Here is a 14,350-nt window from a genome sequence, read left to right as displayed (position 1 = left end):
TCAAAGTCCTGGGCTTGGTGGATCTACGTGGATAACCTGCGTGCTGGAGAGAACAGGTTCACAGATACTACTGATTCACCGTTAGTACAGTTCTCGACAAAGCACAAATATAAATCCAGACATTGATTACCATCTTATATAAGTTTGGCTGCAGAAAACATTTCTCTAGACAGGCTTAGAAGTTAAAATGCCAGGAGCAGAAATCTCTTCAAATGCTTGTTTTAGTCTCATTTTAAATGACCAGATATGAGATTGAGGTCAGCATCTGAAACCACAGCTCAGAGCTGTAGCGAACTCTATTGCCCCCACCCAAACGCGGCAGCTCTCTAGCAGCATAGCCCAGCAATGAGGACAGAGCTGGATTCATGATGCCTCAGTTTCATCTGTGCCTCCAGCCCTGGCTCGTTGTAAGACTTGACTTGTTGATTGGATGTTAGGAAAAATTTCTTTCCCAAAAGGGTTGTCAAGCATTGGAACAGACTGCCCAGGGAAGTGGCTGAGGGACCATACCTGGAGGTATTTACAAGATGGTAGATGTGGTACTTAGGGACATGGTTTAGTGGTGGACTTGGCAGTGTTAGGTTTACAGTTGAACTCAATCTAAAGGTTCTTTTTCAACCTAAGTGGTTCTATGATACAGTTCGAAGACATTCACATCTCTTCACCTCTGTTCCATCTGTAATTAGAGGTAGGAGTATAAGGCTACACAAGAATGGGAGCAAACCAAACAGCCAGAGCAGCAGTGTGAGTAGGAGCTTGTGAATCACTCAGCATGTTTGCCAGCACACCTTTGGGTCATGACAAGTAGTTGTCTCCCACAAATGTCCTTGCATTGCAGGGTGACTGTGTCTGGCAGGTTGGATGACAAAGGCCATCTCTTTTGTGAGAAGGAAAGTTTAGCTGCATGAGCACACACTCCTGTGCTCTTTGTGTGTGGACCCCTGGCCCATTGTATTTAGCATAAACGAAGCCTTCTTCACTGTGATGAGGACAGAAAAATCATAGAGTCATAGAATAGTTTGGGTTGGAAGGGACCTTTAAAGGTCATCTAGTCCAACCACCCCCTGCAATGAGCAGAGGTATCTTCAACTAGATCAGGTTGCTCGGAGCCCCATCCAACCTGACCTTGAATGTTTCCAGGAATGGGACATCTAGAGTCATAGAATCATCAAATGGCCTGGGTTGGAAGATGCCTTAAAGATCATCTAGTTCCAGCCCCCTCACCGTGGGCAGGGACACCTTCTGCTACATTAGGTTGCTCAAAGCCTCATCCAACCTGGCCTTCCAACACTTCCAGAGATAGGACATCCACAGCTTCTCTGGGCAACCTGTTCCAGTGCCTCACCACCCTCACGGTGAAGAATTTCTTCTTTAGATCTAATCTAAATTTACCCTCTTTCAGTTTAAAGCCATTGGCCCTTGTCCTATCACTACATGCCCTTGTAAAAAGTCCCTCTCCAGCTTTCCTGTAGGCTCCCTTTAAGTATTGGAAGGCTGCTAGAAGATTACCCCGGAGCCTTCTCTTCTCCAGGCTGAACAGCCCCAACTCTCTCAGCCTGTCTTCATAGGAGAGGTGCTCCAGCCCTTGGATCATCATCTTCGTGGCCCTCCTCTGGAGTCACTCCAGCAGCTCCATGTTCTTCTTGTGTTGGGGACTCCAGAGCTGAACGTGGTACTCCAGGTGGGGTCTCACCAGAGCAGAGAAGAGGCAGAGAATCACCTCCCTCAACCTGCTGCCCATGCTTCTTTTGATGCAGTCCAGGATACTTTCCCCCCAAACTACCCACAGCTTCTTCACTCATCTCTCAACCACAGTGGGCAGCACAATGTTTTTGACCACTACCCTCTGGATGCAACCATCCAACCGATTCCTCATCCACCGAACAGTCCACCCATCAAATCCGTATCTGTGTAATTTAGAGAGAAAGATGTTGTGGAGGACCATATCAAAGGTCTTACAGAATTCCAGATAGACAATATCCACAGCTCTTCCCTTGTCCACTGATGCAGTCACTCCATCACAGAAGGCTACTAGGCTGATCAAGCAGGACTTGCCCTTTTCAGTATTGTTAGCAGACCTATGCAGAACAGATGAAAATCACTAACCATCTGCTGGGCTGGTCCCTCTGCTTTTTAATGCAGGATACATTTCCAGACATGGTGCTACACCAACTTACATCTCCTGAAAATTTGAATCCTGATGTACTTTATAACTATTCTGGACTAATATCTTGTAACATAAGGGACAGATTACAAGACAAGATTCACTTCAGAACCCTCTCAAGTAGCATGCTGCAAAGGGGCTGAGGTGAAACAGTTACTGTTTTGCAGTATGACTCAACCTCAATTTTGCTTTATGGTCCTCAACCAAGATGTAAATGAAGTTAGCACATGCACAGAGCGCCTGTCCTCAGACAGGGATGCAGATATGACCTTTTGTTGGAGTTCTTAGAAGCCTGTAGTACTTTAGTTATTTGTAATGCCACTGGCACAAACTACTAATGGACTAAAGATGTGTTTGGAACCATTTCATAGAGGAATTCATGTCTCATAACACAGTCCACTGAAAGTGAAGGATCCTGAGCTGTACAAGGACAGAGGCAATGTTGGCCAATGTTAGAAATATGATGCAGGAGCCACCTACACAGTGTGTAGATTTCATAGAAGATGACATATTGTGCCAAATACCCTAGTGGTAGTTTGGCTGACACGAATAGGGTCATATGTTTTGCGAAGATTTCTAGGAAAAGAGGAAGTATGATATTTTTCAGCCTAAAGTTGCTGTTCCTGTTATTTTTATTTCCTGAAGAAATAAAAGAATGCGTGGGATAGTGCAGTTGCCAATAAACAAGTCATATTCTTTATAGAGTCACCATTTGTGTTATAGTAAAGAAAATGTGAGTTTAATTTCTTACGATGGCTACTGCAAGCTTAATCTTTCATTTAAATTCATTCATTGCACTTGCATAAAAAAATTTCCATCACCTCTGCTTACACTGCACATTTCTTGGAACAGTTGCAGGGCCTTCTGCTAATGTGTGGTACAAGTACGACTGAATAACCAAGTGGGGTGAAGAAGCCCGGCCCAAGGTTTCTTCTGGCCTTGGTAGTACAGATTGCTCAAGACCACGCTTAAGACAAGAACCAGGGCTCAGTATTGGGGCCAATTCTGTTTAATATCTTTATCATGATCTGGACAAGGGCATCGAGTTTGCAGACAACCCAAGTTGAGTGGGAGTGTTGATCTGTGTGAGGATAGAATGGCTCTGCAGAGGGATCTGGACAGACTGGATCAATGGTCTGAGACTAACTGTATGAGGTTCAACAAGGCTGAGTGTTGGGTCCTGCACTTGGGTCACCACAACCCCATGCAACACTACAGGCTTGGGGAAGAGTGGCTGGAAAGCTGCCCGGCAGAAAAGGACCTGGGGGTCTTAGTCAACAGCTGGTTGGATATGAGCCAGCAGTGTGCCCAGGTGGCCAAGAGGGCCAATAGCATCCTGGCTTGTATCAAAAATATCGTGGCCAGCAGTACCTCTCCCTCCTGCAGCCCCTTCCCAGCAGCTCCAATATGGACCGTGTGTTTTCAATGTAATTATAATAATGCACACTCACAGACATTGTTCCTTAACGTGGAAAGCTAATCAGAGGGCTGCTTACATTTTGTGGAGTGGCCTAGTAGTGGAAACACACTAAGAGGAGCATAAGTTGAGAACACAGATAGTCTTTGGGGCATTTAAATCACTTCTCTGTTAGCCTGCTTTAGTTGCACATCTTGAAGTGGTTTATGGGCACAGAAAAAATACCCACAGTCTCCTCAGTACATCTGCAGAACTGCTAATCTGACAATTCACGCCCATCCTTTGATCCTGTCTGGCAACAGGAGATAACAATTCCAACCTGAACCAGGCAACTGTGTTATATTCATTTTATTAGCCAGCTGCTTCCAAATGCCTGGCACCTGATGTCTATATTTTGACGACGATACCCTCATATCAAAAGCATACAATGGGAAGAAAGAAGCTTTGCTGTTCTCATCTGTCCTGTAAGACCTTTGAATGACAGAGAAGGTTTTACTAAAACTGCTTGAAAAAGAGGTAGAACTCTGAGAGTCTGGTTTCATTTTAGGATGGTTTTGTGGGTTTCTTCCCTCTTCCTATCCTCTTTCTTCTGTGAAATTGAAGAGCATTGAAGTGCTCAGATTCTGCTCTTAAGTTTTTTGACACTTGATCTACTGAAAAATTTGTTGGAAATAAACCTGACTTTTTTTAACCTGAGAGACACAAATGGTGCGGATGTATGACGTGGTCCTGGAAAGCATACAGATCTTTGGGTAAGCCAGCCTAAACATAGGGTTCTTCTGAAGTGTGCTCCAAATAATTTGGATTTCAGTAATTCACCTCTTACTGAAATGGTGAAAGTGGTTTTCAGAAGAAAACCAAGAGAAAACATCTATTTATTCTATAACAGTACCTTCCACATAGACATGAGGTAGCAGCTACCTAGACCCACTCTGAGTTTAGTGTGCTGTACTGCAGCCTAGTTTTCTAAATTTGTGTTGTCAAAATTTTCCCATGATCAAAGAACTATCAGCACAAAAGAAAAAAAATATACACGAGTCTCATAGAATAGTAAGAGTAGTCATGTGGGGAAAAAATCTTAATGGAAAATATCTTTTTAAAACCGTAACCTTTAATGAATGTCCTTCTCCGTGATAAAGACTCCAATGTGCATGAGTCAGGCAGATAAGTAATAATAATTCTCCTTTTTTCAAGTTGCTTCATGCACAAAATAATTTATACGAAGCACAGAATGAGAGTGACTTGGATGTAGAAACAGAGATAACAGAAAAATTTCACTGCAGGACCCTTTTTTTGGTGAGCTATTTGCAAAGTTCAGTGTTGTGGTCTGTCGAGTTGGAGGCAAGAGGAAAAAGTGCAGCACCAGGAGTGAGTTACAAAGGGGTCTCTTCTGCATCTTTAATTCAGCTGTCATGTTTCGGCAAGTTTCCATGTTCATGTGTCCATATCCCCTGAATGTTTATCCCGAAGTCAGAGCAGCACAAAAAACTTAACGAACCTTTCTCAACTCTTTACAACAAGATTACAAGGCTATGAGTCTTAGTAAGTGCTACATGTTTGTTTTACAACAGAGCCTAAAGGGTCCTGTTAAAACTGGAGGCTACTGGATTCAGAACACTCCTTCCACCCAGCAGAGACATGTTAAGAGCACTTGCCAATACATGAAAGGTTTAGCCCTGTTAGCTGCCAGGAGGGAGATAAATTTATCAAATCCCTGGAGGGCTTCTGAGCTCTTTGTGATTTTGATGGCACGACAGAAATACGTGTGTTTGACTTTCCCCTTCTTGACTCTCCTAAGAGATTTGTTGCATATGAGGTTCCCGTTCTGGCTAGTTTCAACTGGAAATGGGCAGTCCACACTGTTTCAACGCTTCTTTATGTATAACTCCCCTTGATTTAGGCCACCTTAGACTTTCAAGGCCCAAGGGAAGGAGATAGTTGATTGGCATCTCCAGGGAGATACGTGTAAATAACCTGGGAAAGAGAGAAGTTTACCCAGCAAACTATGTAGATTTTTCAGAAAGAGCTAGTCCCAAGATGCAACTTCTCTCAATATCCAAAAGCCCTTATGACCTTACAGCCCCCATGATCACCCATTAGCTGGTGAACTTTAATAGCATTTGCATCCTCAGGTTTGGGAGATGCTCTCACTTCTTAATTTACTGTCATTGTCTAATACATATGGAGACTGTGAAAGAAGGCTGATACCTTCAAGGAGTTCAAGCTTTGATTAACACTGCTCTATTTCTCCTGGCTCCTCTAGTACTGAGAGGTAAAAGGACACGGGTAATCCTAGCATCCCATATAGCTTTACAAAGAAAATTTATGTTAACAGTCATATTCATTCACAATTAAGGATGCTTCCTATGTACTTGGTACCAAATCCACCTCTGTTCCTGAGGCCAAACCTCAGTGAAAACCATGCTATGAAAATATATGGCCATCCTGGCTATTGGACAGCAAGGTAAGAAAGAATCCTGGGCTATGATATCTTTCAAAATTTCCCCTCTAGCAGAATGGAGCCAATATTTTCCCTTTGTCTCCTGTCTTCTGTATGGTAGAGATCTTTCCAATGGATGGTCGTGTTCATATGTATTTCTGGGGGCTCGAAGCATTCAGATGACATTGCCTGCTCTGGCAAAGTTCAGATGTGCAGAAATCGAAATGTAAGCAAAGGAACACAAAGGAGGAAAAGAGGATTGATGGTGTAGATTAAATCCAGAGTGAAGCTGTAATTGTCAGTGAGGTGAATATATCCATTTCCAATAAAACACACATTTTTAACTGTGCTATTGTTCAAATTGCTGATGAAGGCAAATAACATATATTTCATATAGTCAAAGGGTACACATTCTTACACACTTCACTGATTCTTACTATAAGTAACAGCATAATTGCTGGTTTTCTCTGTCATATTATTAGGCGATGTGACATTTCGCTGAGCTTTGCTCTCATAGGTATAATTTCTCCCAGCAAGTATTTCTGTACTTTACAGACAGGCTGTAATGTTATGGAGCAAATGTGTTGTAGTTTGATTTTGGCTAACCTCCGAGTGACCAAAATGTCCTCTTCACAATGGGAAATTACACTCTCAGCCTCTCTGTCAGTATAATTATATGTTTCTTTATGAGATTTCTCAGCGTTTTGAAAAGCGCCGAAGTTTCTCTACCATTATTCCCAAGGAAAGGATAGACTCCTTTCACATCTCTCATTGCTGCCGCAGATTATTGTGCCCAGCCATCAGCACGGAAATGGCACAATCGGTGTGTACTTGTCACAGGGACCAAAGTATGTCCTTCCTCCACCTTCTCGGCTTTTGAGATGGATTTGGAAAGAAGATGGTGCTGCTACAACCTTCCTTAGGTTCCCCAAGTAGTATTTTACAGGTGGGACTGAGTTTCCAAAAAGCAGCAGTTCAGCAAACTGTAACCAGATCATGCCCTTTTAGCTACAAAGATGCTGAAGCCACATCCTGTGGACCTCCAAAATAAGGTCTACACGTACTCACATCTCTTTGCTTGCAAGGTTACAAAGATCATTGGGATTTTGTTGTCCTCGACACTAGTGCAGGTATCACCCATTGTGGCTTTGTATAGAGTACACAACAGGGTGTGTTCATGCTGTCCAACTTGCAATATCTGTGTGACTCCTTCAAAGGGTTATCAAAAGTGTTTCTATCAGGTTCCTGCCCCTAATACTGTCTCTGAATTAAAGTCTAAGGGATACACAAGCACTGCAAGAAGAGATACACGGTGGGTGATAACTATGCCCAGTGACTGACAAGGCTGGTGGGACGTGTAGGAATCAGTTACGCGGTGTTGTATGCTCTCCTCAGTGTTGTAGCTGTGGAACCAGCCACCTTAATGCATGGCTCTCATGTTGATAGGAAGCTGGAGGTGACATGCAGTCGTACTCACTTCCCATGTCTGACCCCACACACTGTACGCCCTATTCATAAGCTTATTTATTTATTTCAGTTAATATTTTAACAGTGTCCCTTGCATGGTCACCTTGGCAGTTGGCAAAATGAGCATCTTTAACTAGAAAACAGATGTTGAATCATGTGGTGACATGAGTCTTTCAGGTTACAAATCGGTTCTTTTCGACTTTGACCAACAGAGAAGTGATGGACTTTTAAAACATAGAAGACACATTCAAGAATAGTACAGGTACTTCAGTATATGATGCAGATTTTTATTGGTATTAGGGAAATGAAGAAAAAAAAATAATAATTTCCTGGAAATGACTACAAACTTCTTGTGATACCCAAAGACCTCATAATGTTTCTTTGAATTTTCTTCTTAAATTCTGCTGCATATGACTGCTGCTTTTATTGTTATGAGAAAAATAAGGAAAAGATCAGATTCTGACACACCAGTTAATGAAAATCAGTCAAAAAAACAGGGAAAATATGATGAAAACTTGGTTTGTTTGTGATTTTTTTAGGGATTTTTTTCACTCATTTAGCTCAGCAGGAATTATACTAATTGTTTTTGAACATATTTCAATAAAGAAAAATAAAGGGAAAATTATATATCTGACTCTCATATTTCTGTATGACCAGTCACATCACCAGTGGCATGAAACTTGCTTAGTTTATTATAACATCCTTCTAAAAAGAAAATCAGTTTGAGTGAGAAGTGAAAATGAGGGGGGAAAAAATCACTTCTCTCTGTCTCTCAGATATTTACATGACTCCTCTTGTACTCTCCTAGAATATTGCTAAAAACTTCAGAAGTATTAATGATTTAGTGTCTATTACACACGAGGGAAGCGTAGATTATTTTTACAAGAAAGCTGAGTCACAAAATATGTGACTTGTCCAAAGTAACACAGCAAGTCAGCTGTTGAGTTGAGAAACAAATCCAACCTCTGCCTTAACTCCAGTGCTACAGGCATCCTTACTCCATCCTTTCTTCCTCTTCTTTTCTTGCATAGGATTTTCTCCCTGTGAACTAGTTGAGGTCAAACCCATGGGGAACACAGGTGCCACAGCATCTACGTGGGTGAAGGTGTCTCAAGGGTGTACTCCAGGTCCTGGCTTACCTTTTCTGACAGAGTGAAGCTCTCTGGTTCCTCTGGAGGAATCTTTTTTTGCTTTCAGAGGAGTCATTGAGCTCTGTCCCTTGGTGGCAACGCCAACCCTAGTTAGAAATGCCTCCTGGATTCCTGGTTTCTGACTTAGAGATTGTGAATCTTTTATATTCATCCATGCACTGGAGTCCTCAGTTATTTTCTTTCTTAATGTGTGAGACCATGCAAGGAGCACAAGGGATGCTGCTTGGCTTTGTTGGGGAGGAGTGAAGAGCTAGACTGCAGCAAGGAAAGTGCCTCTCAGCAAGTGTCTCCACTTGGTACCTCCCGTGACCGTATCTCAGCACTGTCACTTCTCTGACCCTCTGTGGGCAGCACTCAGGTGGGACCACAAAGTGTAAGAGACGCCGAGATATGCGTGAGACCAGCCCTCATCTCTGGGGGGGCTACTGTCACCATCTGGAGAGATACAAAGGCAGCTGGAGTTTCACATCCAAACAGTGTCTGCTGCTTTTGTTTCCAGCCTTCGTGTCTTGCGTACCCGCATTACAGGGATTTACGAGTTTGGGGGTGAAAGGCTTTGGGAAGTCAGTAGCAACCTTTGCCCTGGTATCTAATATTTTCTCTTCTGTTGAACATGCAGGGTAAAAAGGGAGAACCTGGATTCCCAGGAATCAATGGTCTCATCGGCCCTCAGGTAAGTGATGATTTCTTCATTTTTATATGATATGGGGAAAAACGTATTTCGTGGCAACAGGTGACTTGGAACCATAGTGCAGCACGCCATGGCCTTGTTCTCTTCTCATCTGCATCGTCTTTGAAGTTGGTGTTTCTCCTTAAGAGCCAAATTAATTTATCTTGTCGTGATTGAGAGAAGTCTGCCTGTCTGGCAGCAATTGCTTCCAACTTCCACAGATTTTCAGCATCTTTCCCCATTGCTGGTGCATAGAGCAGTGTCATTCCGGAGGGAAAGCCATGATTTGTGCTTTGTAATGTTCAGGACAGTGTCTCAGCTAATTGTTGGCTGTGTGAATTGGCAATTGCAGATGTGCCTCCTGTGCTGCAGTCTTGAGGGAAGAAGTAGTTCGAAAGGTGTTTGCTACTCAGAAAGCACACTTCTTTGAGCACAAGGCTGGTTTTGTGGCTTTGATAGGTTTTTACTTGCTATAGAGGGATAGGTGTTGGATTATTGAGAAAGAGAAAGACAGGAGCTTAAAACTAAATGTGCATTCTCCCCATGAGGAAGGATGTCTTAAATTAATGACCCCTTAGCTCCTTTTTTTTTAATGCTTTTGGCAAGACAGTGCTCAAAATTGCACTATATGTAACATCATAAGGGCCAAATAGTGCTGTGCATGTTAAGCATCGTCAGAGAGGATTTGGCTCCACGTTGGATCAACTCCTTCTGCCCTGTATCATAACAACACTGACACTTGCCTCTGGCTTGATTTCTTGCTAACTTTGTAGCTGAATTCAGCTGACCCGACTCACTTTGTAGGGTCACCCCTGCCATAAGAAAAATATCTGCAGAAATGTCCTCAGGCAGGAAAGATGCAACCTGGCTATGAGCTGACCATATAGGATAAAACTACTGAGTATTTCATTCATTCACTTTTCAATGAAAAATTAACGAATTGGGTCTTTGGCTTTGGGATTTTGTTTCAATAACTGGTTAAGTTTTGGACAGGAATGACGAGCCTCTGTCACTACAGCTGTTGGTGATGTATTGCAACAAATAGCTACACGGCAGATCCTGATTTTTCATTTCTTTCCTCTGGCAAGCTATGCCCTTGTAACCAGGAAACATGATCTAGAAACGGTTTCTTTGGCAGAGATTTTGTAACGAGCTGTTCACATGTCTGCGGAGGCTGTCAGAGAAGCAATCCAGAGGCTTGAACTCTGTGCAGGTGAGGGCCCTTGTGTCCAGCTGGGAATCTTGCCCTGCGAAACACCACTTGATACTGGTTTACATGTTTTTAAGACTTCTTCCTCTGGTACAGTATCTGGTTTGCAAGTATTTCACCAGCAGCCTTCAAGAGGAATGAAGACGGTATTTTGAATGGATTTAAAAGATTTTGTTGTTTTTTTGTGATTTTGTTTTGGTTTGGTTTGTTTGTTTTGTTTTTTTTTTTTTCCATTGGATACCATTAGAGGTCCCCCCAGCCTTCTGAACCAACTTTGTAGCCATTGGGAGAGGATTTTCCTTGCTTTTGGAGGAAGACTTTTCTCCATGCTTTATTTCTGAGTTATCTGGCACTATTCATCCAAACAGTGTCATACCTGCTCAGCTCAAGTTCTCTGTAACTCTTGAAAGTATATATATATGCACGTGTTAGCAATTTTATGGATGTATCTGAGAAAATCACTGACATAGCATTAAGTATTTTTCCTTTCCACACAGGCTAAATAAAGTTAAAAAATTTTATGTTAATTAAAACTGCATCTAATAATAGCCCGATTGAAGAATACTTAAATTGACTGTTCCTCCAAGCTAACTGTAAGAATGGAAAAATATTGTTCCTATTCCTGCAGTGGCACTCTGTTCTGGACATATTACTGCAGATCTCCATATTTCTGTGTAGAGAAAGTGCTTACATTCAGTTTGTGACAAAACTACTTTTCAGTTTAGCAGCAATTTTTGTGACATTAGGGTTTTTTAAGCACTTTATCAGCTTTTTTTTTTTAAAAAAAAAAAAATGTTAATCAGACTATGCCCCAAAAATACTCAAGAAGAAAAGTGTTTTCCTTATGCTGTAGTTGCATGGGTATTCTTCCAAGTCATGTATGGAAGTCTGTCACCCGTTCCTGTGCTATCTCTAAAGCATTGAGAGCCAACTGTTTTGAATTGGCCGTACATAAACTAGATTAGGACACTAACATAACCTCCTTTTCCTCTTCTATTTTAAATTTAAATATAGTTTTGTTTTCTGACCTGATTCCCCCCATTCATAGCTGTATGGGCAAAAGGAAGGAATGGCTATAGAAGCTGTAGAAGGCACACTGCTGCAGAAAGACATAGAAAAGATCATCTGAAGTTATTGTTGGGTTTTGTCAAGAAAAATAGTTGCTGTTGTGCTCCGTCCAGCTGAGAAGGCACAGGAAGATCAGGCAGCCATGCAGTCTGAGGGCTACTCTGGAGCAGGGTCAGCAGATCCAGTGATGAACCACAGTTGAGATGATGTCAGTCCTACTATCAAGGACCATTGACTGGGTGTGTTCACATTCCAAGAGTTAATTTAAGTGCCAAATCCTGACTAGGAGGCAACTTCCCAGCTAGCCTGGGGATGTTTTGTGACAATAGGGTAGCCCTAGTTTTACCTCTCTCCTTGCACACACCAATTCAAAATAAATTTTAATCCAAAAAGATTATAAAATGTTTTTCTTTTTCCTTCTAAACCAGCTGAGGTGGTGAATCAGTCCATATGCTTGTTTGCTCTGTGTTGTTCAGTCAGCACCCCCAAAATCGAGCATTTATTTTCCCATGACCTTTAGAAATGGTGCATCTTGCAACATCGTTAAGCCCTGGAGTAGACACTCTGGGGCTATTTCCCTTCTGGAGATGAATGATTTTCCTGCAGCAAGGACATAGACATCTGAACTCATAATGTGTTTATGTTGTTATTATTTATTTGTACTATTTTAGTTTCCAGGAACCTTAATCATGGGCCAAACCTCTATTGCAGTAGGCTGTTCAGATGCAGACTGAAAAATGAGCTTTTCTGTAAAGCACTTTCAGTTGAAATAGATGGATGGTACCAAGCATGGGAAACAATGAGGCTGTGCGTTTCTGCATGGTCGCCCGAGATCTTAGTGTACCTTGTCTGTCCCAGCATGTGTTGAGAGGAAGAATTCAGAGAAGGGGCTGAAGGCAGTTGAGGTAACTTTGCAAATGTTTTTCAAGGCATGAGGGATATGGTGAGGAGAAAGGAGATTTGCAGCTAGGCAGTGTGTGCTCTGTGAGCCATGAAGGCTGCGTTCACAAGCTCAGCAGAGAAGGGCGCTGGTGCCCCAGTGCTAACCAAGGCTCAGACACTCTGAACTGAATCCAGGGCTGGGATTCAGCTCCAAATGCAAGCACTCAATGAGTTAAGGGTGGCGATGCAGTTGTCTGAGCTCCTGTTGATGAAGATCCAGTTAATGTCATCAGTGAGGCCTGAAGCTCTCCTTTAACAAGTTCCTCCAAATGGTCCACTGAGCCACTCTCTAGATTCCCTGAGCTGGGCAGGTACATGCTGTCCACTTGTGAGATAGCAAAAGGAGTCAAAAGTTTCTGAGTTTTAAGCAAAAATGCCATATGTCACACTAGCAATATCTCTGGGCTGTTATTGAGGTTTGCCTTCTGCTAGATAACCTGATGGTGTAACTAAGACCTGCGAGGAAGACCGGTACAAGCTGTGCCTTTTATAGTCATGGCTGGCAGTGATTTAATTAGTATAGACTTGTCCGTAGGGTGTGAGCTCAAGCTTTGCTTTTCTTAAGTAATTCAGGAAATAAATTATATCCTCTGAAATGCACCGTGTCCTTAACGTCCTTTTTATAATGCAAGTTAATACTGTGAAATGTAACGAAAGGATACAGGCCCCAGCTGCAAAGCTCAGATTGAATTCCAGCTCTGCCAGTGCTGCTCGAAATTGGAAGATATTGCTCAGAGCTATCTTTAATAAGATCTATACTTTCCACAAAAATAAAGGAAAAAAAAAGTCTTCACCAGTGCAGATCACTAATAGTACTGAAACGCAAGATCATAACGGAGGTTTTTTTGTTGTTTTTCTCATTTGCTGCACTGACTCAGTAAACCACCTCAAAGTGAACATAAAGAGAAATAAATCTTCCTCTATAGACAAAAGAGATCATGTCCGTATCTTGCACTAAGTGGTGATGAAATTAAACAAATACTGCCTTTCACTGGAAGCAAGAAGTTCTCCTGGAGAGCCTGCTGTGTACAAAGTCAACTTTATTCAGTACTTTTACAGAGCTGGAAAGACAGTTCAGAGAATTTTTGTTAAAAGAACTTTATTTTTAAAAATAATGTTGGTACTCCAATTGCAATGCCACCTGGTGAAATAAATGGAGACCTCATCCGCTTATGAATTATGGCACTATCACTGAAGCCGACTATAAAGCATGCATCACAGGTAAATGCTCAGATCTGTTGACTCTTTAGGCTTTCAGTTTCCAGTGTCATCAGCAAGAGCCTTTTTCTATATCCTCTTATCTTTGTCTTGGTTTGTAAGGCAGGATTTAAGCAGAGAGTAATATGGTGCTCTAATGCAGCATTACTGAAAATAATTCACAGTAGTTGTGCTGGTGGATACTGTAGTTATGCGTTGTGCTGTCATCGTGGCTGCAGACAGGATGCTTCTGCATGTCCCAGAGATTCTTTTCGTTCGTAAAGCTGGCCCACTGTCCAAAAAGCCCAGACCACAGTCTGTTTTGACATGGGTTAAGGGCTTATCTAAGCCTTACCCATAGTGTAAGAGACTCTAGTTATCAGCATGGAACAACATACAGAAAATATGTCTATGCAAGCTTTGCCTCCAGATAACTGGAAAAGCCATCAGACTTCAGTTTCCGTCTTGGAATGGCATTTGTTCACCTCTGTCTAAAACACAGCCATACCTTCTTTCATGGAAAAGAGATTTAGGCCAAGCAGCCTACTGATGTAGTCACAGACAAAGGTTTTTTTTCCTTTTCAGAGCTTCCTTAGGGAGTGCAGAACCTAAATCTTAATAGCT

General features: G+C 42.1%; 1 protein-coding gene across 1 annotated transcript in view; it reads left to right on the top strand.

Moving 5' to 3' along the window:
• The window catches only part of COL22A1 (collagen type XXII alpha 1 chain), a 215,783-nt gene that overhangs the window by 132,207 nt on the left and 69,226 nt on the right, over nucleotides 1-14,350 (top strand). Inside the window, exon 23 of the mRNA XM_086609339.1 lies at nucleotides 9,259-9,312. Within this exon, the coding sequence (XP_086465465.1) occupies nucleotides 9,259-9,312 (54 nt within the window). The remainder of the gene's footprint in view (nucleotides 1-9,258; nucleotides 9,313-14,350) is intronic.

The sequence above is a fragment of the Tauraco erythrolophus genome, chromosome 3 (assembly GCF_009769465.1).
Source record: "Tauraco erythrolophus isolate bTauEry1 chromosome 3, bTauEry1.pri, whole genome shotgun sequence".
Taxonomy (NCBI): Eukaryota; Metazoa; Chordata; class Aves; order Musophagiformes; family Musophagidae; genus Tauraco; species Tauraco erythrolophus.
Note: the sequence above shows the minus strand (reverse complement) of the source record. Positions and strands in the feature narration are given on the sequence as shown.